The sequence below is a fragment of the Helicoverpa zea genome, chromosome 14 (genome assembly GCF_022581195.2).
Source record: "Helicoverpa zea isolate HzStark_Cry1AcR chromosome 14, ilHelZeax1.1, whole genome shotgun sequence".
NCBI lineage: Eukaryota > Metazoa > Arthropoda > Insecta > Lepidoptera > Noctuidae > Helicoverpa > Helicoverpa zea.
The window spans coordinates 5,478,320-5,502,822 of NC_061465.1; the positions used below are offsets into that span (position 1 = coordinate 5,478,320).

The 24,503-nt window shown below is 35.3% G+C and overlaps 2 protein-coding genes and 2 long non-coding RNA genes across 9 annotated transcripts in view; 2 read left to right on the plus strand and 2 right to left on the minus strand.

The window, feature by feature from the left end:
• The window catches only part of LOC124636394 (protein c-Fos), a 47,735-nt gene extending 40,789 nt beyond the window's left edge, over window positions 1–6,946 (plus strand). Inside the window, exons 4-6 of the mRNA XM_047172479.1 lie at window positions 1,124–1,282; window positions 3,016–3,174; window positions 3,507–6,946. Of these exons, the coding sequence (XP_047028435.1) occupies window positions 1,124–1,282; window positions 3,016–3,174; window positions 3,507–4,052 (864 nt within the window). The 3' untranslated portion in view covers window positions 4,053–6,946. The remainder of the gene's footprint in view (window positions 1–1,123; window positions 1,283–3,015; window positions 3,175–3,506) is intronic.
• A 160-nt stretch (window positions 6,947–7,106) lies between these two features.
• On the minus strand, window positions 7,107–24,020 carry LOC124636393 (histone acetyltransferase KAT5). Of its 6 annotated transcripts, none has more exons than XM_047172477.1 (15): window positions 23,872–24,020; window positions 23,666–23,792; window positions 22,470–22,622; window positions 15,094–15,252; window positions 14,667–14,750; window positions 13,888–14,045; window positions 13,184–13,384; window positions 12,868–12,951; window positions 12,582–12,783; window positions 12,183–12,305; window positions 11,671–11,833; window positions 11,041–11,149; window positions 10,394–10,485; window positions 9,845–9,900; window positions 7,107–8,028 (listed from the first exon to the last, which is right to left on the minus strand). In XM_047172477.1, exons 1-14 carry the CDS (start codon window positions 23,914–23,916, stop codon window positions 9,894–9,896), a joined length of 1,707 nt encoding a protein of 568 aa, XP_047028433.1. In that variant the 5' UTR covers window positions 23,917–24,020; the 3' UTR covers window positions 7,107–8,028; window positions 9,845–9,893. The 6 variants fall into 6 exon arrangements, with proteins under 6 accessions (XP_047028433.1, XP_047028430.1, XP_047028428.1 ...); XM_047172474.1 differs by having other exon boundaries at window positions 13,184–13,417; XM_047172472.1 differs by having other exon boundaries at window positions 13,184–13,432.
• Window positions 15,429–16,507, plus strand: LOC124636396. The gene is made up of 2 exons (XR_006985125.1): window positions 15,429–15,858; window positions 16,237–16,507. It is a non-coding gene; the product is annotated as an uncharacterized LOC124636396 (long non-coding RNA).
• Window positions 20,911–21,984, minus strand: LOC124636395. Its single transcript, XR_006985124.1, has 2 exons — window positions 21,560–21,984; window positions 20,911–21,181 (listed from the first exon to the last, which is right to left on the minus strand). It is a non-coding gene; the product is annotated as an uncharacterized LOC124636395 (long non-coding RNA).
• Window positions 24,021–24,503: the final 483 nt, after the last annotated feature.

The window sequence follows — 24,503 nt, forward strand, 5'->3', positions numbered from 1 at the left end:
TATTTAGACTAACGTCTCTAGTCCCGAATGCAGTCCTTATTCAAAAGTTTTGAAGGTTATAGCTGAGCATACAAAACAAAGCTCAGGATGGTTAGTAGATTTCCTTTGACCTCGTAATTATTCAAATTAACGTTATTAGTAACTACCTATTAAACGAATCGACCAGTTTTTTTCTTGCCTACGTAATTTATGTAGGCACAGTTCCAAAGGCTAGCTAAGGCCCAGTCTAGACAATGGGCGGACGTTGAAAATGTGAGAAAAACAAACCACCTTGATAATTAATAATCGTAATATCAATCGTGTGTTTATTTTTTTCTCACAGTTCAATTGGAATTGCACAATTGTATAAAATCGTAATTGCACTTCAACATTCTCGTAATACTCAGGTATTGAGAATACATCTTCAATATTGACCTTGGGCTCGTAAAGAGTCGTGAATCATTTGTTGAACAGGTGATGCACATGACATATATTACAATTTACCACATGGTACACAATAACTCCTACCTTTAAATAACCTTCTATAAAACAAAATTGTAATTGTAAAGTCCTTGGAGTTCGTTAAGCTCCAGCAAAGTCGTTTCGGTCAAATTATTCGTTAAATAGTAGGAGTCTCCCCCTCTGGTAAAGTTAAGCGATTATAAATGTAAATTACCCACGTCTCCATTTAAGTAAACTTGTTACAATCTTGATGATAGATAAGTACGTTTGATAAATATAGCAAACCCGGTACATAACATTAATTTCATCCATGCTAACGTTTTTCAACCGTAAAAACGGTATTAATTAAATAGAACAATCGTTTTTTACACAAATACGATGATAGTACTGAGCGAGCTAAAGGATAAATCGAGGACCTATTATTTTTATCTCGGCAGGAAAATGAGCATTTCCTCTGAATAATGCAATAGAGAGAATAATAGGAATGCAAATGGTAATATTAATGAAGTTTCGAGTCATAAGCTCTAACCTGAAAAGTAAGGTGAACTATTTTGGGCTTTACGCCTCACTACAGGTTTTGTTGCAAAACTGCAGTCAAAGCCTTGTAACCCTTTCTGTGTTTCACCAATTCGAACGTTTATAGCCCTTCAAGATGTTTGAAAGAATAATTTTAATTTTCCAGACTTGTTCAGAACTAATAAAGGCTGGTCTGAAGTTGTCGATAGAGTCAAAACGGAAGATGTCTGGGAGCGACACGGATGCTGGGATGAAGCGGATGAAGAAAGAGGAGAGCGACGATGATTACGACAGCAGTCACACACTCACAAATAAATCTGATGGGGTAAGTAGATTTACATTGTCTATGTTAAGTAAACGTAAGTGAGACATCCCTGATATTTGATACTCGAATCAGAATTTGATAGAGTAAATGTTAGGCAAGTAGACGATGAAGATACCTATATTAATGTATTGTTTGCTAGAATAAACTGACTTATGGTAAAATAAGAGGCTCAAGAATATTTTTAAACTTTCATTTAAGACGCTTACGAACAAGAAAATCCACTTATATTACACAACCCCAGAACTTCCCAGCCCCAAGTTCGAAACTGTGTTACATTTTATGTGTAAGAATAACCGAGTTAATCCAAGATAGTAAATTATACATAAGTGAATAGGTAAATAAGTAGTAAAACAATCAGGCACGGCAAATAAACTTAAATCCTATATAGATACGCAAAGTAGACGTGAATCCCCGAATACTAAAGGGGTAAAAACCCTAAGATATTTCTAGAAGTTCTGAAAAGATAAATAAAATTCATTAAAAGGAAAACTGTTCTTCAAAGTCACGACCACTGCCGTCGAAGATTTCGATTTCCAAAGCGTGTATTATTTATTGTATTAGCGGTAATACTACTAACCACAATGATACAGCGAAGTCGGATCCTAAGGAAACTGTATGTACCTACCATTCAGTCACGTAGACACTGGCTAAGGAAAATGACGGATTCACGTGTTTCAGCACCATTAAGATTCATAACAGTTAATTCAAATTTAGTTATTTAAAAAAAATATTGATTGTGTTATTCTTGTATGTATTTTTGCACAATGCGTACGCTGTTATGCATAATTATTTATTTATATAGTCGAATAAAAATATGAGTGCCACTCCTTGAACGGATTCTAGCGTTCAAGGGTCAAGCCATTACATTCGCAAACGTGATTCGACGTATCGTTAGATGCATTATTTTTATGATCGAATTTACGAGCGAGCCGCCCAACGGCTGCACTTCCCATGTACCAGCAATAAATAAAGATGTGTGCGGAAGATTGCAAATCGTATCTAAACTAACTTTTATTGCGACTGCGCAGCATTGTAATTCAACGGCTTCATTGAAGTTTTATGAGCTTACGAAGAAGGCATCGCAAATGCGGCGGCAGTCGTGACTTCACTTCCTGATTTTGAAAGGTAGCGTTATGGCAATGAGAAATGATCGGCGTATCGAGTAGCCTTACTTAATGAACCGGGCTTTGGATTGATTATTCTTTTGTTTAGCCTTTGTAATATGCAGATTTTAGGGTACGTGGGCAATATATCAGAATCAACTTACTTTGTTACCTTCATTATCTCCAGTTCGAAAGTCGCGATTAGGTATTTACATTCGGGCTGCGGGTTGTTCGAAAGAGATACCGCGGCCCTGGTACATAAAAGGCCTATGACGGAACACGACGATTTTAGTCAGTAAGAGTCTGACACTCCCTCACCGCTGCTAACCCACAGCGGGAGGGGTCATTTGATGATTTTACGTCGATAAAAAAAAAAAAAAAAAAAAAAAGGTATTTACATTCCTTTGAAGCATAGAACTTAAAATATGTTCAAGTTTAGCACTAAGGTATCGGACATTGGACTTTTCTGGCAATTTCTTTTACCATAAGATCAGAAGATTGAAAATACAAACAAATATGCTAGAGTCCTCAAAGTTACGCCAGTTGATCATCCATTTCAGTCTTATTTATTTGGAGAAGTTAAGACTATGTCTGAATAACCAGAAGCTAACAAAACATGTTAATTTCCAGCTGACGCCAGAGGACGAGGAGCGGAGGCGGCGTAGAAGAGAACGGAATAAAATCGCAGCGACTAAATGTCGGATGAAGAAACGCGAGAGAACCGTCAACCTGGTCACCGAGAGCGAAGTGTTGGAGAGCCAGAACATAGACCTTAAAGCTCAACTTAAGGTATGTAAAGTGATCAAACTCGAAGAAAAGGGCTTTAGATGATACCAGCAGAAAAAATATGGGAAAATTCAAGAGGACACTATTAGGATTAGGAATAAGTGTGAAAAATAAATTAAGATAAGTGTAGGATTACAAGTTAATTACCTACATTGTAAAAACCCATTTCTATAAAGATGTCACTATCGGTTGTGACTTCTCGTGACGTTCGTAAAAGACGATAACGAAAGGAGCCAGACAGTTATTAGTGTTAATTTGTAATGGCGACAGAAAGTTCGATATACAATCAACAACTAAGCTTTCAAAATAAATAACAGGTGATTTCATATTTCCAGGACTTGGAAGTTCAGAAGCGTCGGTTGATGGATATGTTGACAATCCACGCAGCATCGTGTGTGAAGTCGAACAATTCCAACACGAGGCAGTCTCCATCAACGCCGTACAACATGATCGGGCCTTACGACTCGCCGACAACATTCCCCGTGTCGTTCGACGCGCACTCGCCCTACATCCGACCCGAGTCCGCCAACATACTCACGTCCAGCTATACCTGCGTCACCCCGCTCAACGGGGACTCGTCCATCGACACGATATCGTCGCTCGACACCATCTATGTAGCCCCACAGCTCACGGACGCGGAGTACCCCCGGGCCGACAGTGTACTCAGCCTACCGCCTACTTCGGAGCGCAGTTACGTCACCACAGACGGCTATCTCCCCAAGTCCACGAATCTTCTCGTCCCGATCGACTCCGAGCAGGACTACTATGACCCGGAGGCGAACTACAACCTGGGCAACCAACAGTGCCACACGTATCCCAACACCATGCCCGAGTCCTCGACCAAACTCAATAACGGTCTAAACGACGGCTGCCTCGTGTAGTTAGGAACGTCCACGTTATCAGTAACCATTTTTTGTCGGGTCCAAATTTATTTTCGACATGTATACGTATAATTTAAGCATTGGAGTTATTAAAATTCGAAATAGAATGTCACCGTTTATTATAATTATCTTTATTCATACCATCTTCCAGACTTAGCTTCCATTTTACATAAATGCTTACTCTTTTGAATGTTGTTATAAAAAAACGTAAATTTTCAATTCGGTGGCAATTAAAACCAATATTTTTATAGTGTACGAATTACAAAAAACATAACAAAAAATATTTAAAAAATTATTCAGTCATCTTCCATGAACCAAGTTTTGCCTATACAATTTGCAGTTGTGATAAAATATTTTAAAATGACCTTTTTGTATCTCATGATAAAGCTTCTTAAAGTGCCAGAAAATCAACAAAGGGCGGGGAAATTTATTTCGAAACGAAATCATATGTCTACTGTGTAGAACAACAACGTAGAGATAGTTTGGTGCCTGTATAACGTAGCTAGTATGTATGTTTAAGAAATGGAGTGACATTACCATTCAGCAATGAGCAGGAAAAACATTTTAATACAAAACTTTACGCATTCTGACCTCCAGCACAAAAAAAAACTTCTTCGTTCTTTTACCACGAAAACAAAAAAGGTTACATTTTCTTTTAGATATTGTGAATTTAGAATCCCCAATTTGATTGTATAATAATGACTACGTTAACACGAAACAGTAACTGTAAAACAGTTCTTTAGGTAGGTATTTCACATAATATTTTATTTTATCTAAGTGTCTAATTCTAACAATTACCATTCGTTTTAATTTTTTAAGTTCTATGATTTTGCTTTGATCTGTTTAAAATATTTATTTATTAAGATCTGATTTTACGGTGCAATGAGAAATGATTTGGTATTTACCGATGGTGTCTAGTCTACATCGGTAAGTCCAAAATATGAAGAGAGTCCCAAATACATCACATAGCCTTTAACTTCCAGTACAATGATAGATATAGTAATACAGTAGATACCTCCTGTTGAAAATCCAAAATTATATATTTTTTGTTACAAAAGTATATTCACAGATTCTAATGAGATATATTCCACATAATATACCATGCGTTACAATTTGTCTAAGGTAATATTAGTTATAAGGTGCTTTAACTCAGAGTAAGTCGTGATATACCTAATATTATTGTTAAGTGCAACAAGCGTTACTTGTTACAGACGATAATCAATTAATTTTAAGTATTTGACATTTCTATAATTAAGAATGTACATGTAACGAATTGTATGTGCACACAAAGCAACATGACGAATTCTACCATTTGTCAAGTTCACGTGTCATGCAACTAAAAACCTTATTGAATATAACACAAAGACAAAATTAATAAAAAATAATGTCAGCATGTGACTTTGACAAATGGACCAAATGTATTTCGTGTACAAAGTCGCTTGAAGCGTTCACAAAACACCATTGTAAAGTGCCTCTGTATTTTAATTCCGGACTAAAGCGATTTTGTTATTCTGTTAATATTTTTATATGGAGTTAGTAAGCTATGATAGGAATAGACGTCTGGGCGAAATATTTGTGAAACTACAGCTGGAGTGGAATAGAAGCACAATTATAATATATTACGTAACAACCGGAGTTGTACTGTTGCATAATAATAGAATAACGTGCAGTTTCCGAAGCTATGTGAAGCCCAGATATACGCAGATCTATGTAAAGACAGTGCCTTCTGCATACCAGTGATCCTAGTCTATGTGGCTGCCTTACCCAGCAGTCAGTCGCGTGAGCATTTATTTTTATATTGTTGGTAATATTGTGATAGCAAAAATCTATTTATTAACACAGAGCACAATTTGAACTAATGTTCATTGTTATTTCTTGTCTAACAAGAATGTAAAGTGTCCACGTCGTAGTTTCTAGAAGAGCCGTCATTATGCGAAATGTAATGGACTTTCTCTTAGATTTGTAGTTTTCTATACTTCTTTATATTTGGTCAATGTTAAATTATGAATTTGATTGTTTGAACGTTTGTAGTCTTTTGTATTTCGCTTTCGTAGTGTGATGGTACCGTCGTAGTAATCTTGCTTATAAGATTAACTTTAGAAGGTATAGAATAGTTATTGTGAATGGCCTGGTTGTCACGTTGAGATTGATCATCAATTTATTACATCTGCTAAAGAGAGGAGTTCTCGCCTTCAAACTATTGGATATTTTTGTAATTAGACAAACCAGTTAGAACACCAGTTTCAATGATATCAAATTTCGTCTCAGAGACTTTCTAAAGATTAAAATAATCAATAAATTATCATCACCGGTTCTGTTTTCGCATGGATGTAATAAAGTTGCTTGATCAATCGGTGACGTCATCTACTTCTTACTTTATAACTCAGTATCTCTGCTGACCGCCCGCGTGGTCAGCTGTGATAGTACATTACTATTGCATAACATTCGGTTGTAAGTTATAAAACGACTAGTATTACATTTGTTTAACGATTTATTGTTGTTACAAAATAAGATTTAACTTTATAATTTATATATGAGTATTCGAATCAACTTTAAATCCGTTGTTATATCTCTTGCTATTTAAGTCTGCTATGTACTAATGCTTTGATATTCAAGTTTTATTAAATTTTCTATAGATTTACAAATAATTTGAACACTCATATTCGTTGAAAACTAAAATTTTAATTAAGTCACAAAGTGATTAAAATGTAATCATATTGTACCATATTCATTAAGGAACCGTTGTTTGTTATAATATCAAAAATAATAATTCGTACTAGTTTTTGTAAGTGTTGTAAACATCACTTGTACCTGCTTCATAAATATTAATATTTTGACAGTCAAAGCAAAATTATTGCGCTTATATATTGAAGAATAAATCATTATATTGCATACAAATATGTTTTGATTTCTTGCCTTCCAACTTCCTACACAACCTTCACACAATACATAATAATATTTTGCAAAGTTGGCAATTTATTTGTCTGAGATCTACTACGCTATTTAAAGGGGATATAGAAATCCGAATGAAAAAAATCAATAAAACAAAGAATCTAAAACAATGATATTATTTAATATCACAATAAAGCTTACATTTCGAAATGTATTGAATATCTTACTTGGCTATTGTAGCGAGCATTTTGAACAATATTTCAATCATACCACACAATCTCACAGTTTTATTTCATTGACATGAACCGGTCTTAACAGAGACTAGAAAATATTTATCTATTGCAGATCTCAAAAAGTGTACCCTCATGCGGGTGAAAAATTAAGCTTTGTAATTTTCTTTTTAAAGTTCTCAAACCGTTTTACAAGATATTTTTTCAAACGATGTCTGAAACTACCATAATAATAGCGAATTATTATCAGTTCATATTGAGACATTATTTGGGAATGATGTAAGATGTGCCCCATGTAATATTTGATTTGAAGATTTTTTTTTGATAACTTAAAGAGCAAAAGAAATTAGATGCCTGAAGTTTGACTGCAACGCAACTTTTTAAATGATTAGTTTTGTTGCCAAGCTATAATGGTAGAAAAGTCGTGGTAGTAGAAAATAGTTTAGACTTCTGAATGAAATATAATCAGTTCAGAAGTTTTGGCCGATCGAAATATTTTACTACAACGGCATGAGATCGAAACTTTGTTAAAACAAAGACAAAAGGTTTTTAGATCCTTAATCTATTGAGACCTATCCTGAAGCGTCTAGAAACGAAAATGATTGCTAGAAGCGTCATTAGGAAAAAAGTACAATTCGCTAAATGAAAGGCTTACTACTACACTACGAACGAGGTAGAATACAATACTTCAATACATTTGTACTACACTAATCATACAATTTATTCTAAAACATACACTTTTTGAGAAATGCCGAATGATTAATTTATAAGATAACTACAGAGGACATACGTAGTATAACGAAGCGTTGCCATTGTACGTAGGTCTTGATGCAGCGAACAACACTGGCCACTACCTAGAATTATAGAAATAAATAATTAGAAAACAGTCATAATTTAAAGCGTCTGTTTTAAGGATTGTATATAATACAGGTGTGATAGCGTTTTGGATATGTGTAATAGCAATCTTACATAAGTTATAGTAAAATGGTAATGGGATTGAAACGGAAAATGATTAAGGGGTCTATCATTCTGCAGAAAACATGGGTGGGGGGATGGCAAACCAACTCGGCGAGCATCGGTATAAGTTATAACAAAGGTAAGAAGGTAAGTCTCAATAATTAAGTGGTAGATTTTTCTTCCAAGTAAATCGGAAGTTTCGTCTTCATCTGGGTTAAACCGTCAAATGTGTTTATTTTGTACTGATTTATTTTTGTGGTTCCGTATGAGTGAATGTGAAGTCTATGTTTGTGTAGTTAATTGAAATTTTAGTTCGTTCTACCTATGTATATGATGATATTCAGGTGCGTGCGTAATAACTTGGTAAGTATGATGACAGTCCGTGTACTTATAAAGATAAATTAAAAGGTTTTAGGAGTATAAAGAATGATACGAATAATTACAAGTTTATACTAGCCATTAAAAAAATAATACATTGGAAAATCATATTTAACACATAAATAATATTGTGCAAGTTACATGCAATTTAGAATTATATAAATCCACATTAAAAAATATTGCGTATTTATATCGTTTTTACAGTGCATCATTTTCCGCTTCCAATACCATTGATCTTAATTATAGTGTAAAGCATGAGTGTAATCCTAAAGCTTTGTATAATATTGCGCCAAAGCATTTTTCAATACACCAAGGTTAGTAAACCCCGCCAATTTCCCATTAAAATAATTAATTATTTAACGGAATGGGACGTGAATTAAGAATGTCATCTCTATTTTCTAGGTATGATCAATTAATGAGTAGGTACACTCCTCTACTAAACAGTGGGGCAATAAAAAGGCTGAATATTTTGTATCGATATGCTATCCCATCCCGTGTTGTCTGTGAGTCACTGGTCTGAAGATCGCATATGTTGTATGCGAATCAGATTTTCTTTTTGGTTTTCTAAAAGCCTTTATTTCATTTATAAATAGAAATTAATCTCATATTAAAATATTTCATTTGACAAAATATGTAATTTGAAGACTTTCAAAAGAACGCATACTTTTTAGGTTAAGTTAATTTCATAATTAATATATTACAATTAAAAGGTTAGTTGTTAGTGCGCATCATTAGTTAGAACAGTAAATAATAGTTCGCACAAGCACCTTTGTTAATGCGTATAACCTCAACCGCTAAATAACCTAAAAAATACCTTTAGGCTCAACACACACCAAAAGAGCGGCGAAGGACAGCGAAGCGAAGCGCGGTTTGAGTCGCGCGGAACCCGCGGCGCCGCGGGACTTCACGCGGCGCGACTCGTTCGAGTTTCTCATGCGAAAATATACATTATAGTAATGGGAATAAAGTAAAAATTCAAATGACACTCAAACCGCGCTTCGCTTCGCTGCCCTTCGCCGCTCTTTTGGTGTGTGTTGAGCCTTACGGAAACAATTCAAAAATGCAGTCAGGGCGACGAGGTAGGAAATAATTCCGCAAGGGTAATTTCTTTGGTATTTTGTGACAACACCAGTGTTAAAAGAAGTTATAATGTTCCTTAAACTTAAAGCCGTAAATGTAGCATGCAAAATTATGTCTAACATTACATAATGATGACGAATGATCTAAAAATGGATGACGATGTATGATACCCAAGCCTGTTAGCTGATGACTGACTAGAATGAGTAAATGCGAGTATTAAAGTAATGTTAGGTACAAAATTAACAAACTGCGTACGTTTCAGAAGCCAGAGTTAGATAGCTCGCATCTTCGTTACTCTATGCCTTCAAACGCTGGTGACAAAAGAAAATATATTCAGTTTCACTTCACATTAGAACCTCCTTATAGGGAAGTCGGTTAAAAATGGCGGTGATGGCAGTGAAGGTTCTTCTTAAAAACCTGAATGTTATTTATTAATGATGATATGATAAAGTGATTTTGTAGTGTATCTATGTTTATTTCCATACAGTCGTTAATATAAAACAAAACAACTAACAGATCATGTCAAATAACTATTTGATATCTCAAGCGTGCGCAGTATTCTTTTGTTCGTACATGTTTGCTGGTACATACTCACTTTGGGAATTCAAAGTTACTTGACGCAACCATCTCTTACAATAATACCGAAAAATAAAAACGGTTTTATGACACGGTAAAAATATATATTAAAAAAAAATATATTTGTATATTTTATAGTAATGTCCATAGATAATAAAGATGGAACTACCGTATGGAGTACATAGATACACTTCGTTGATTCCTAACATTAGGAAAACATACTCTTACCATTTCGCGCGTTTCGACCAATCTTTGGGCGTCCAATGCAAGCACTTGGGGTCGATTCGCAAATTCCTCTTTTCCATAGCCTTTTCGTGTTGCTGCAAGATTTCCTGTCATCAGTAAACAAATATCAAATTCGGGAAGAAAACCCTCGTCTATAAATGGCCGTTCCCAATATTCAAACATTGACTTGCTTACTACAGATACTAGCCCCACATAGATAATTTCAAAGGAGCGTGGGTACTTTTGTCTGAATACTATACCTACCCACTTTTCAAAATTGCTCAATAGTTATGAGACCTATCTAATATGAAAGTTTTTGACGAGCACTTTATTTCGTTCTATAACAGCCAAGTGCGAATCCAGCATGAACTGCTTTCGACAAAACATTTGTTACGTTAGTACAACACAACGTGCAACATGTACCTAAATAATGGAAAACCGACGTTCGCGCTGGATTCAAACGTGGCGGCCATAGAATGAAATAAACTGCTCGTCAAGAGCGTTCATATGACATAGGTTTCATCATTATGAGCAATGTTAGAAAAATGGGTACAAATTGACACAAGGTCTATCTATCGTTAGTAAACAGAACAACCACGGATTGAATATTGGGAACAGCCTTAAGACTATATGTTTGAGTGATAGATCACCTCATTAACCGATATGATGTATTGTCCTTTGTAGTAGTTGATTAAGTTAAGGTTCTGCAGTGTGCTGATCACGTCCTCTTTCTTTATGCTGGTTAGCTCGCAGATTTCGCTGGAAAAATACAGTCACTTCATGAGAGGTGTTATTTAATTTTGTGCTCAATAGTAAATCGGCTTACTAAGACTGCATCTCTATAGATTTATTTTATGTTTCAATTCTGATAGCAGTCTCGTTCAAATCATACCTATAATACGCAATCAATGAAAAGTTTAACCTAACCTTATTTAACATGGCATGAACCTAATTTATCAGGGCGCTAGCCTCCACTAGCGATTACTTCGTGCACCAGGATTAGAAATGGCCCACAGCCCTCCTCGATAAATGGTTTATCTTATACTAAAATACTTTTTATAGGATCATTACTTCCTGTATTATAGGACCTGATACCCGTGATTAGCTCATTCAAACAAACAAATTTTTCAGCTCGCTATTTTACATGAATTCTATGTGAAACTACTACTTGTCTTGAAATCCGACTAGACTACTCAATAGTCATATTTAACACAAATTCTCGACGAGAATTTCTCGTATTGTTGTAGTAGTAAATCTTGTGGTAGTAAATAAAATCTTACTTGATAGTAATAATAGGTTTCTCATTGTCTCCTACGGGTTTAATGTGCGTAAGTATGTCCAATATAGTCTGTGCCCAGTAACTCCGGTACGACAGAAGTCCAAGGTCAGATAGGGGTTTCTCCGGTGACCCTGTTTTGCCTTCAAACTTTGATAATTCGTAACCTGAAATATTCCAAAAAAGTAATTGAAAACCTTAAAGGTCTCATGAAAGTAAGGTGAAATCATGCTCCTGTAAAAGCATCTACTATGAAAGAAGAAAATAAAAAATGGCCTCAACTGTTAGGTACCAAAAGCAAGGGTCTATTACGCTATTACGTTTTTTTGATAAACTTTCAGCCAGCCACTCATAAAGAGGGGTGTTATAAGTTCTATTTGAGCTGTCTGCCAGTCAGTGTCTGTTAATTGTCAAACCGATTTTGACGCATTTTTTTTTATAAAAGTTGGCATTCCTGGGGTTTTTCTTAGATATATTTTTGGACAAAATTATTAATAGCATGTCTCGAATACTTACTAAATTCTATAAGAAGTTTTCCATATCCTTTTCTTTGGTATGGAGGTAGTGTCAATATACATGCTACGTTGTAGTCTTCCGTACTCTCTTTCTCTTTCGAAAAGTATCCTACTATGTGAAATCCTGGAATATTGGATGACGAAAAATATGAATAAAAAATTGTTTAACCGAATTCTAAAAAAGGAGGTCCTGAGTTTGACCTGTCCTGTTTGCGTGCTTGATTGTGCGCGATTATCTCACGTTTGGCTGAACCAACTTTGATGCGGTTTTCAGCATTGTATTTCTTTTTACCCAATTTTATCGCTACTATATTTTAATTAGACTTTTTAATAAAAATAAATAATTCAGAACATCTGAAACAGACAAAAATTCATTCCAAAATCAGCCAAAATGTCTTACCTCTGGCATCAAATTCGGTCATAACATAAAACAAAAAAGGGTCAGTATCGTAGTACAAAGTTTTGTGGTCTAAGAACAGTTTGGCTAGTAGGCACAAGTTTTGTGCGTAACATTTGTTTTTCCGTCCGTCTATCTCGAAGAACGATATGCTTCCTTTTCTGTATATCTCATTACCAGGAGGGTGTTTTAGTTTGCATTTGATCTGCAATTAAAAAATAAATAAACAATTAATCTCTCGATTAATATGAATATCATGTATTTAAAAAAATATGGTTAGGCAACTTACCAAATGTCTTTCTAGGCACTTTTTACTTTTTCTGTATTTCAAACAGAATTCACAAATGTAAATACACGGTAGATTGACCATTTCCTGGAATAGAAAAATATCATGTTTTAAATTTAACTTAAGAGTCTTTACAAACTTGGAAAGAGATAATACAGAGGTGAAAAAACACTGGGACGTTTAAGGTTGAGCTATAATTCATAAGTAATTAAATAATACACGTACAGCTAAATTGAACTCTGTCTCCCAGGATTACCTAACCTGGCAAATAAATAAATGCAAAATAACTTTAAATAGAAGATTAAAATATGTCACCCACCTGTGGATAAGGCGCAAAATACCAAGGTCGTATCCTATTCCTTCCCAGTTCTATCATTTCTATATTCTTCATTCTAGTGACGAGGTCATCATGGCCATGTGCCACCATGCTCCCCGACTGTCGCGGCCTGGTCGTTGGCGTCGCCGTTCCACTAACATTGGTCTCACTGCCTTCGGTTTCAAGAGACGGAATACCTTCCGCCTGAAACGTTTTAGAATGTTTTTGCTTGGGTTCCTGTAATGAATTGTTCTGGAATATGATTATTTCGTCTAGTTATTAGCCAGTTGTGACGGTCAGCTGCTGGAATTTGTTGCTGAGTTGGGAGTTGCGATGGTTCAGTCTAATCGAAGCTGAGTTCCACTTGTGTTTCAACAAACATGTTCGACAGTGATTGCATTGCAAAAGCTGTCGTTTTAAAAGAGACAGTAAATAAATAAAGCTATCGACCCAGATGTTGGCCAAGTTTAACGAATTGTCAAACTATTTTTATATTTTGAGAACCTTTATTACCACCTATTTTTATAATGCAGGAATGCATGTTTCAGAAAACTTTACCCTTACACAGGTGCTTATATAGAAATGAAACTAATAGCGAAATGTGTTGCCTGATTGCATTTTAAATAAAATTGGAGTAAGTTCTAGTTCTCATTAGCTTTTTTTGAAATCCTTATTTTCTAAACCATAAAAAATCTACAAGAACATACTTCATTGTCTATAGAGGGTGCTTTCCGTTTCCTATTCATTTTCTTCTGCAAGGCGGCAGCCAGCACCGCGCCTCCGTTGACGAGAGATGACGAATCATTGCCGAGGGTCGGGCTTGCGGGACGGGATACTAGTTGACGGGGCTCCCCGGCAATAACACCTTATATCAAGTTTATATATTATGAGATGTGCACAAAATTTGTAGAGGAACAAAGCCCGAAAATTATGGCCATAGAGAGTAATAGGCATTATAAGGATCTTAACAAAGGTGTAAAGTTTCTTGATATTTCGAAAGGTTTTTTTTTTATATTGTTCGCAGGTACTAAGGTATGCTAAACGGTTGCTACTGCGCTTGAACATTAAAACCAGCTACCCGATAAGTTGTTTTAAAGCGCAAAATATTCAAATCTTTATTTTAAAACCATTACGACTCATGGTGCAATAATTTAATGTTGATACTAACTAAATTGAATAATTGCCGTCGGTATCAATTTAAAATACAACTAAACAGTGACAATGAAACATAACTCTTAAGGTCGTTGAAATAAGTATTGAAACAATGTGAACTTATAAACGCCTTAACTTACGGTTGAGTAAGAGACCTGAGTGAGAGCCAAACCTATTATAATAATAGTCATTACCTGACATTATTGTAATATCTGATTTTGAATCTGATAAGGCAGAGATGTCATAGCCTTACCATGCCTTCTTAAAATTGAGCTTGGGATGCACACTGTCCTCATTATACATGGGACAGTCAACAAGTTAATCATAGACATACCTGTGGTCACGCCTCTGCCCTTATCCACACCACCCTTGCCTGTTCGCAAGTCCTGAACGTTCACGTTCAGAGGTTTGAGGTAACCTGTTTAAATTGTATTGGGAACATAATCAGATACACAATCACTATAAGCATGCTTTGCTTCAAAAACTCATACTTTGGACATAACATGTTGCTTGATCCAGCTAATCGAACTAAGCATGGCATGTCAGCGGCAAAAATATGCATCTAAACATACATAATCTTGCTATTTTCCACACACATAGTTCTAATTTTGTAAATAGGTACTATGTCAAAACAAGTGGTAAAACAAACAAATGATTTTCTATTTCTAAACACATTTGCTATTCTATGCCAAATATTTGTATGAGGCTGTTAAACTGTAATGCGAAGCACACAAACAATTGTATCATAAGTTTCAACATACCAAGTGAATTTTTTGGTGTGGAACCATTGAGTGCATTAAAGTGGGCTTTCTCATGAACTTTAGGTTGGGGTGGCTGAGTTGGCTGAACTTGTTGGTTCACAATAGTGGGCCTACTCGGAATCGTACTAGACTTCTGACTTTCATTGCAGACAGTATCATCTGCAGACAAAATGTTATAATTTTAATGGCCAATTGTGATGATTATGAGTTTTAGTACATGTTATTACGATGGTACATTGTGTTGATTAAATTTTGTTAGTCAGCACACAAAATAAATGAATGAAAAAGTTAATGAAGTATAGAATATTCTAAAGTTAACAACAATCAATACACATTGTAACATTAATTGTTACATGTCTTAATTCTTTTTAATAAAATGTTGAGTAAAATAAAATTAACAAAACTATTTACAAAACTAAAACTATTTACAAAAACTAAACTATTTACAGTAGCAAACTAAACGCATCAAAATTTCTGGCCAGCTACATTTTATCACCACGCACGTATTTAAACGAGCGACATATTAGGCACCCGGACCGCACCAGCGACTCCTCGCTTCCACGTCGCCGCTGTCACGGCTGCTGCCAGTGCGAATCTGGATATCGAGGCGAACGCACGCCGGTTTTTTGAACACTAACTTTAAGTTATTATAACCGCCATAGCGATTAAACTTTTTAAGGGCGTCATTACCGTTCCCTCGACTATATATCTCGACATATAATAATACTCAGCATATTCAGTGTGTGTGATTTAAACCCCGATTGGGTAAGTGCTATACAATTTTAAATTAGCCAGAAGCTAAGCAAACCATAACGGTTTCTTTCGCTTTGCTTTAGCTGGGTAATCTCTTTATTTGTGTTATCGCTTAACTTTATTTCTATTGCAAGCTTATTATGTGTTTTTGCATAGTAGTTTACCCCACACTTTCTTAATAATGTAATTTTTGCCTACTTGCGTTTTAGTTACCGTTAAAATTTTCAAATTTTGAATTGGCTAAGTAACCGACTTATTGTTATCTCCGTATCTGATAGTGAACATCCACAGCAACACATCTACACTTTTAGCGCTTCCCTATTAAGCGTTGCTGTGGGTGCTCACCGTCTACGGCCAGTGTGTAATGCCTTCGCTTATTGCGCATTACAGGGTTTCACGTACACCTTAAGTCTCCTGCTTCCCCGCGGTGGACTGTAGCGGGTTGACCTTCGAACCCTACACCTACACCTGTACCTGGACCTGATCTCGGCGCGCGGCCACTTGTTCCTGCAGCGACCAGTGACGTCAGGGAAGTGCTAGGCTAGTGAGGAGGTTAATCACTGTAAAACTGTATGTATGGGCTCTAACCCATTGTTTATTTCTGCCGACCGAGCTATACTGTGTTTGTGTGCGGTAAATAAATTGTCCATCTTGCTACCTACCTATTTTTTTATTTAATAACCCCTGGGAGGGATAAAGTAGCGTAGCAGAGGATGAGACCGGGACACTGGCGCCCTTAAACGTGGTAGAAATACAGTTGATTACTCCTCCTCCTTTGGTTGTGGGTTGTGTATGTTAGTGGTTGTCTGTGTAAACGTCTTTTATATTTTTTGGTTTTTTCCGTTACTAATGTGTACGTCACAAGCTTTCAATTTCTTTGAGCAGTTAATGTTGGTCATAATTTATTAATCTACCCTACATTAATTTTTATTAATTTAAAGTCGTTTAGTTGCATAGTTTGTGCAAATATTTCTTGCTAATGTTTTTGTCTCGGGCACCTAAAACGACGCTTTCTTAAAATTGTTTTTTTTTTTTTTCATTATAATTTTTTTATTGTGTTCACATTTAAATAAATATCATACTAGTATTGTATTATTAGTTAATTAAGGTACAGTACACATTAGTAGCATTTTTTTTTATTTCTTCTGCTTCTTTCTTTTATGATTTTGTTTTTTTTTATAATTTGATTTTTTTTTTTTCGTTAAAAAAAAACCAGACGTTCTTAAATTTTAATTGTAACAGAACGGAGAACGTGTTGTTTTTTTTCTCTTTTAATTATTGTTTTTTTTTCTCTTTTAAGCTTTGTTTTTTTTTAGTTTTGTCATTGTTTTTTTTCTTTTAAATTTTTTGTTTTGTGTTGTGAGTAGTAGCGCATGCGTCATTTATCCTTCTGTTTTTAATTGATCTTCAATATGCTTCCTATTAAGTTCCTGTCTCTTCAAAAATCTGAGTTGGAATATGAAGTTCGTATTAGAGGCGCGACTCCTGCACCTTCTGTTGAGGAGTTACGAAAACAAATTATAAAATTATCCCCTGATTTACCTTCAGAATATATATTAGAGTCACCTCTTGACGCAAGACAGGACCTTAAGGGTTGTTTAGAAGTTTTAACGAAAATTCAATTAAATCTTGACGCTAGCGATCCTAGCGTTGCTTCACTATTGCGGACACAGAATATGTTGAATCATTTATACAATCGTGTCGAGAGGATAACGCGTAGTGACGACATTAAAAAGGAATATGATGATATTGTTAGCGGTTATAAAATGTTCTCACAAAAACTTTCTACTTTGTTAGCCAAGAAGCCTTCTACTAGTACTTCTTCGAATGCGGCTAGTGCTAGTTCTGTCAAAGACTCAGTATCTACTGTACCGGAACTACAGAACATGATTTCTGTATCTTGCGATCGTACATCATCCGATTTAAGTAAATTAAAATTTACTGGCAAAACTTGTGTTCGCTCGTTTATACAGCGTGTTGATGAATTTATACTGGCTAGGAATATTTCTCAACAAAAAGTCCTAAGTTTTGCATCTGAAATTTTTCAAGACGATGCCCTTCATTGGTATCGTGCTGTAAAGGACAAAGTTAGTTCTTGGCCTGAATTAGCGCGGTTATTAAAAGAGGACTTTAGTCAAACTGATTATGATTATAGACTCATTTCGGAAATCCGTTCTCGTACTCAGGGAGAACGTGAGAATATTACCATTTACTTGGCAGTTATGAGTGGAATGTTCTCGCGTTTATCCAGCCCTCTTTCGGAAGTAGAACAATTAGAAATTCTCTTGCATAACATCAGACCTTGCTATGCTAGTACATTAGCGGCTGCACCTCAAATCACAACTATAGACACTTTGCGTTCGTTATGTCGTAACTACGAGGCATTTCAGACTCGACTGTCGCAATTTCAAGAGCCTCCTAAGGTTACTTCCGACACGCTTGCTCCTGAATTTGCGTACACTAAGGATGTCCATAAATCTATAAATAAGACTAATAATAGTAGTTACAATAAATATAATCAAAATAATTCAAATAATAATTACAATCAGTATAGGAATAATAATTTTAGTAATAACAATAAATATGTACATGCAATTAACGTGGCTAAAAAGGAACCTTACTGTCCTAGGTGTCGTAATAACACCCACCACATTCGTCAATGCAAGGCTCCACGGGATATCGTTTGTTTTAAATGTGGTATGAAGGATGTGAAGACACCCGACTGCCCTAACTGTAGTAAGACTAAAAATCAAAAAAACTAATTAAGCAGCTTTTGTTCTACCGAGACCCTTTTCCTCTGTAGAAATAGTCCGAAACTGCGCAATCACATTATCAGCTATCGCTTTCTGTGACACCGACAAATTATCGTAGGAGTTGATGAAAGGTTCACCGCTACTATCTTTTATTTCCGCTAATGGGACGTTCGACATCGTGATGCTACCTATATAGTTCGGGCAAATCCGAAAAGCGCGCCAAAAATCCACTCCTAATATAATTGATGTCTCAATTTCGGGAACAACATATGCCTTAATAATGTGAAACTGGCCCTCAAAAGTAACTGGCAAATTAACCGAACCTAAGGTGTTTAATGACTGACCGCCAGCAGCTATTATTTTAGTGTGGTCATCCTGGTTTAAAGTGCAGTCTACTAGATGTAAATGAGAATTGTTTCCCAGAATTGAAACTGCAGCTCCAGAATCAAGTAACCCAACAGCATTAATGTTATTTATTTTAATATTTACATAAGGCCTAGAGTCATTTAGTGGTTTTGATAGCAGAATTGTAGCAACTCTGTATGACGAGGAAAATTTTCTTATAAAATCAAGCCAAGCATCCCAGTCTTGCTTGCTAAAATTGTTACAACTCTGCTTAATTAGTTTTTTTGATTTTTAGTCTTACTACAGTTAGGGCAGTCGGGTGTCTTCACATCCTTCATACCACATTTAAAACAAACGATATCCCGTGGAGCCTTGCATTGACGAATGTGGTGGGTGTTATTACGACACCTAGGACAGTAAGGTTCCTTTTTAGCCACGTTAATTGCATGTACATATTTATTGTTATTACTAAAATTATTATTCCTATACTGATTGTAATTATTATTTGAATTATTTTGATTATATTTATTGTAACTACTATTATTAGTCTTATTTATAGATTTATGGACATCCTTAGTGTACGCAAATTCAGGAGCAAGCGTGTCGGAAGTAACCTTAGGAGGCTCTTGAAATTGCGACAGTCGAGTCTGAAATGCCTCGTAGTTACGACATAACGAACGCAAAGTGTCTATAGTTGTGATTTGAGGTGCAGCCGCTAATGTACTAGCATAGCAAGGTCTGATGTTATGCAAGAGAATTTCTAATTGTTCTACTTCCGAAAGAGGGCTGGATAAACGCGAGAACATTCCACTCATAACTGCCAAGTAAATGGTAATATTCTCACGTTCTCCCTGAGTACGAGAACGGATTTCGACGAGACGCTGTATAAACGAGCGAACACAAGTTTTGCCAGTAAATTTTAATTTACTTAAATCGGATGATGTACGATCGCAAGATACAGAAATCATGTTCTGTAGTTCCGGTACAGTAGATACTGAGTCTTTGACAGAACTAGCACTAGCCGCATTCGAAGAAGTACTAGTAGAAGGCTTCTTGGCTAACAAAGTAGAAAGTTTTTGTGAGAACATTTTATAACCGCTAACAATATCATCATATTCCTTTTTAATGTCGTCACTACGCGTTATCCTCTCGACACGATTGTATAAATGATTCAACATATTCTGTGTCCGCAATAGTGAAGCAACGCTAGGATCGCTAGCGTCAAGATTTAATTGAATTTTCGTTAAAACTTCTAAACAACCCTTAAGGTCCTGTCTTGCGTCAAGAGGTGACTCTAATATATATTCTGAAGGTAAATCAGGGGATAATTTTATAATTTGTTTTCGTAACTCCTCAACAGAAGGTGCAGGAGTCGCGCCTCTAATACGAACTTCATATTCCAACTCAGATTTTTGAAGAGACAGGAACTTAATAGGAAGCATATTGAAGATCAATTAAAAACAGAAGGATAAATGACGCATGCGCTACTACTCACAACACAAAACAAAAAATTTAAAAGAAAAAAAACAATGACAAAACTAAAAAAAAACAAAGCTTAAAAGAGAAAAAAAAACAATAATTAAAAGAGAAAAAAAACAACACGTTCTCCGTTCTGTTACAATTAAAATTTAAGAACGTCTGGTTTTTTTTTTAACGAAAAAAAAAAAATCAAATTAAAAAAAAAAACAAAATCATAAAAGAAAGAAGCAGAAGAAATAAAAAAAAATGCTACTAATGTGTACTGTACCTTAATTAACTAATAATACAATACTAGTATGATATTTATTTAAATGTGAACCTAAAAAAAAAAAAAAAAAAAAAAAAAAAAAAAAAAAAAAAAAAAAAAAAAAAAAAAAAAAAAAAAAAAAAAAAAAAAAAAAAAAAAAAAAAAAAAAAAAAGTGTCCCGGTCTCATCCTCTGCTACGCTACTTTATCCCTCCCAGGGGTTATTAAATAAAAAAATAGGTAGGTAGCAAGATGGACAATTTATTTACCGCACACAAACACAGTATAGCTCGGTCGGCAGAAATAAACAATGGGTTAGAGCCCATACATACAGTTTTACAGTGATTAACCTCCTCACTAGCCTAGCACTTCCCTGACGTCACTGGTCGCTGCAGGAACAAGTGGCCGCGCGCCGAGATCAGGTCCAGGTACAGGTGTAGGTGTAGGGTTCGAAGGTCAACCCGCTACAGTCCACCGCGGGGAAGCAGGAGACTTAAGGTGTACGTGAAACCCTGTAATGCGCAATAAGCGAAGGCATTACACACTGGCCGTAGACGGTGAGCACCCACAGCAACGCTTAATAGGGAAGCGCTAAAAGTGTAGATGTGTTGCTGTGGATGTTCACTATCAGATACGGAGATAACAATAAGTCGGTTACTTAGCCAATTCAAAATTTGAAAATTTTAACGGTAACTAAAACGCAAGTAGGCAAAAATTACATTATTAAGAAAGTGTGGGGTAAACTACTATGCAAAAACACATAATAAGCTTGCAATAGAAATAAAGTTAAGCGATAACACAAATAAAGAGATTACCCAGCTAAAGCAAAGCGAAAGAAACCGTTATGGTTTGCTTAGCTTCTGGCTAATTTAAAATTGTATAGCACTTACCCAATCGGGGTTTAAATCACACACACTGAATATGCTGAGTATTATTATATGTCGAGATATATAGTCGAGGGAACGGTAATGACGCCCTTAAAAAGTTTAATCGCTATGGCGGTTATAATAACTTAAAGTTAGTGTTCAAAAAACCGGCGTGCGTTCGCCTCGATATCCAGATTCGCACTGGCAGCAGCCGTGACAGCGGCGACGTGGAAGCGAGGAGTCGCTGGTGCGGTCCGGGTGCCTAATATGTCGCTCGTTTAAATACGTGCGTGGTGATAAAATGTAGCTGGCCAGAAATTTTGATGCGTTTAGTTTGCTACTGTAAATAGTTTAGTTTTTGTAAATAGTTTTAGTTTTGTAAATAGTTTTGTTAATTTTATTTTACTCAACATTTTATTAAAAAGAATTAAGACATGTAACAATTAATGTTACAACATGCATTAATATTATTTCTACTTGTAACGAAAAGAAGAGCAGTAGAACAATCTACCATCATAACTAAAATAATTTTGAATCTTGGTAAGCCAATTGCAGTCAAAAGGCTAGTAAATGCATTCTTAAAAATTGAAAAACATTGAAATATCTTTTTGAAATGATTCCATAAATGACTGAGTAACAGTATCAAAAGACGTAAGTCGCCCATGAACCTAAAAAGAATTTCTGAAAAAAAAAAATCTAAAGTGATGAAACACAAGTGATCACATTGAGATGATAGTCTACACACACAGTTCAACGGATTACTAATTTATTTCATGATGATGGATAATATTTAAAATCATTTACCTACATGGCGATTAAAAAAAATATTAAAAGCTCTCTTTGTTATCATTAATAATCTGTTGAAACAGTTCAAAATCAATGACAGTGATTTAAAAAATGAACATACAACTTCTAAAACATCAAAAACACATACTAATAAAATTAGGCATGACGCCACCTCCTGATCCGATATGTGTCTTCTTCGGTGTGGTTGTTCCTCCCGTTGAAACTCCATCTCTTCTTGGAAACTGTACCTTTCTGGTGTCCAGCCATGATTCTCCCACCCACTCGTCCAGACGCTTATTGACTGGATACAGAAATATAACAAATATAGTAGGAATCAGTCACATGTGTAGTTCAAAAGCTCAAAACCATTTATGGAAACTTGGCTGCTAAACAGCACATTTGAATATCAAAATATACAAAAGATTGTCCCCAAAATGTTTGTGCCCTTTAGTTATTTCAAATGCAAAAGTGCACTAATATTCCGAATGCAAAAGTTTTTATGTATATTGTTTCTTATTCATATACGTATGGATTTTGACGAAACTTGGAAGTAACATAGCTCATATATCGGGTTCACATATTATAGGCTACTTGCATTCTGGGTACTTGAAATGGTTCCATCGAGAAGTGGGTAAAACCGCCAGTGGAAGCTAGCATGACTTAATGTAATGAATTTTGTTCGACATACAAAAATGTATTGTTTGGCATAGCATTGTAAAAGCAATGAATATCCTATCAATAATAGGAAAGAATATAGACAAATATGAATGGTGAATACATTCAATTCCTGTGAACTCAGCTGTCAAAGTATGATCCAATGATATTCTAACTCTCGCAAACAAGCAGAATATAAATTATTAAGTACATTGACTTCTTTAAAGCTCCATATAAGCAGTTAAATTGTAATATATAACGCAAAAAGTATTTTGTATACATATTGATACCGATATTTATATTACCGCACATCCATCAAGAACTGTAAAACAGTTTCAGTTGCAATTTTAAGGTTTAGACAGTCCCTAAATTATTCTTATGCTGTATGTAATAGTAAATCAGCACCCAAATATGCCTTAGAGGTCTAGGTTTAATACAAGAAGTTCACTTCAATACTTCTATGTCACTATAGTAGTTATAGTTGTTGTCCGGTTAACTACAAAAGTTTATTTCAGTGCTTAAAAAGTTCTAAATGTGGGACAAATTGTATTAAATAGTGTCCTTATCTAATGCTTTGATCTTTTAGAGTGAAGGAGTTCAAAAACAACAACATGTTTGGTGAATTTTGATGAATGTTAACAAACAAGGTCCGCTCCAACATCTCAATTTGTTGTTATTTGTCGTACTTACAATCAACATAGTGCACATAATATCCTCTTTGTCCACGTATTTCTTTTATACTAATAATTTCAGCTAGTGGCCAGTCATCGCCTCCTTGCATCCGTACTGGCAGGCGACATCCTTCGACAAGAGATGCCTAAAAAATACCACAATACCATGTAAAAATTTTCGTCCCTTTTTATGGATTTTATAGTTTCAGCAGAAAATATAATTACCGCCGAGTCACAAAATGTGGTCAGCTCATCATCGTTGTCGTTCATTTTCTAGAAAAACGCAAATAAGTTTCCAGAAATTAAAAGCTTGTTTCTTGATCTGTCAATGTCAAAATGACTGCTGCTATGAAAGAAAACGACGCCATTGTTTGCGGTCCATAGAAGCAAAATAACATCTTTCGCCTACGTCGGTGTGCTTCATCACTTTCTTTTACGATGTGGATGAGAGAGAAAGGAGATCGTAGATGTTGCAATTAATAAAAATTGTTGGTTAAAATGATAAATAGAAAGATAAAAAAAACGTAACGTGTAATAAATAGGTATTTTTTTATTTTAAAGTTTTTAAGCCAAAAATAATTGTTTTTTTTTCTTTCTTGTCTTTTGGGTCCTAGGTCCACTGGCAGTGGTCAGTGCGATGCACTTTTCATTAGTCATATGTATGGGCCAATGCAGAAGTCTATTTATACTTACGTATTTTTGCGATACCTATTTTGAAACGATATTTACGTAAGAGATTAGGTACATAATGATATAATACGCCTAACGTATTATTATTGAAATATCAACGTCAACCATCAATCACCTTAATCACCTTATTTTTGACGTCTATCATTTTTATATAAATAAATGTTTAG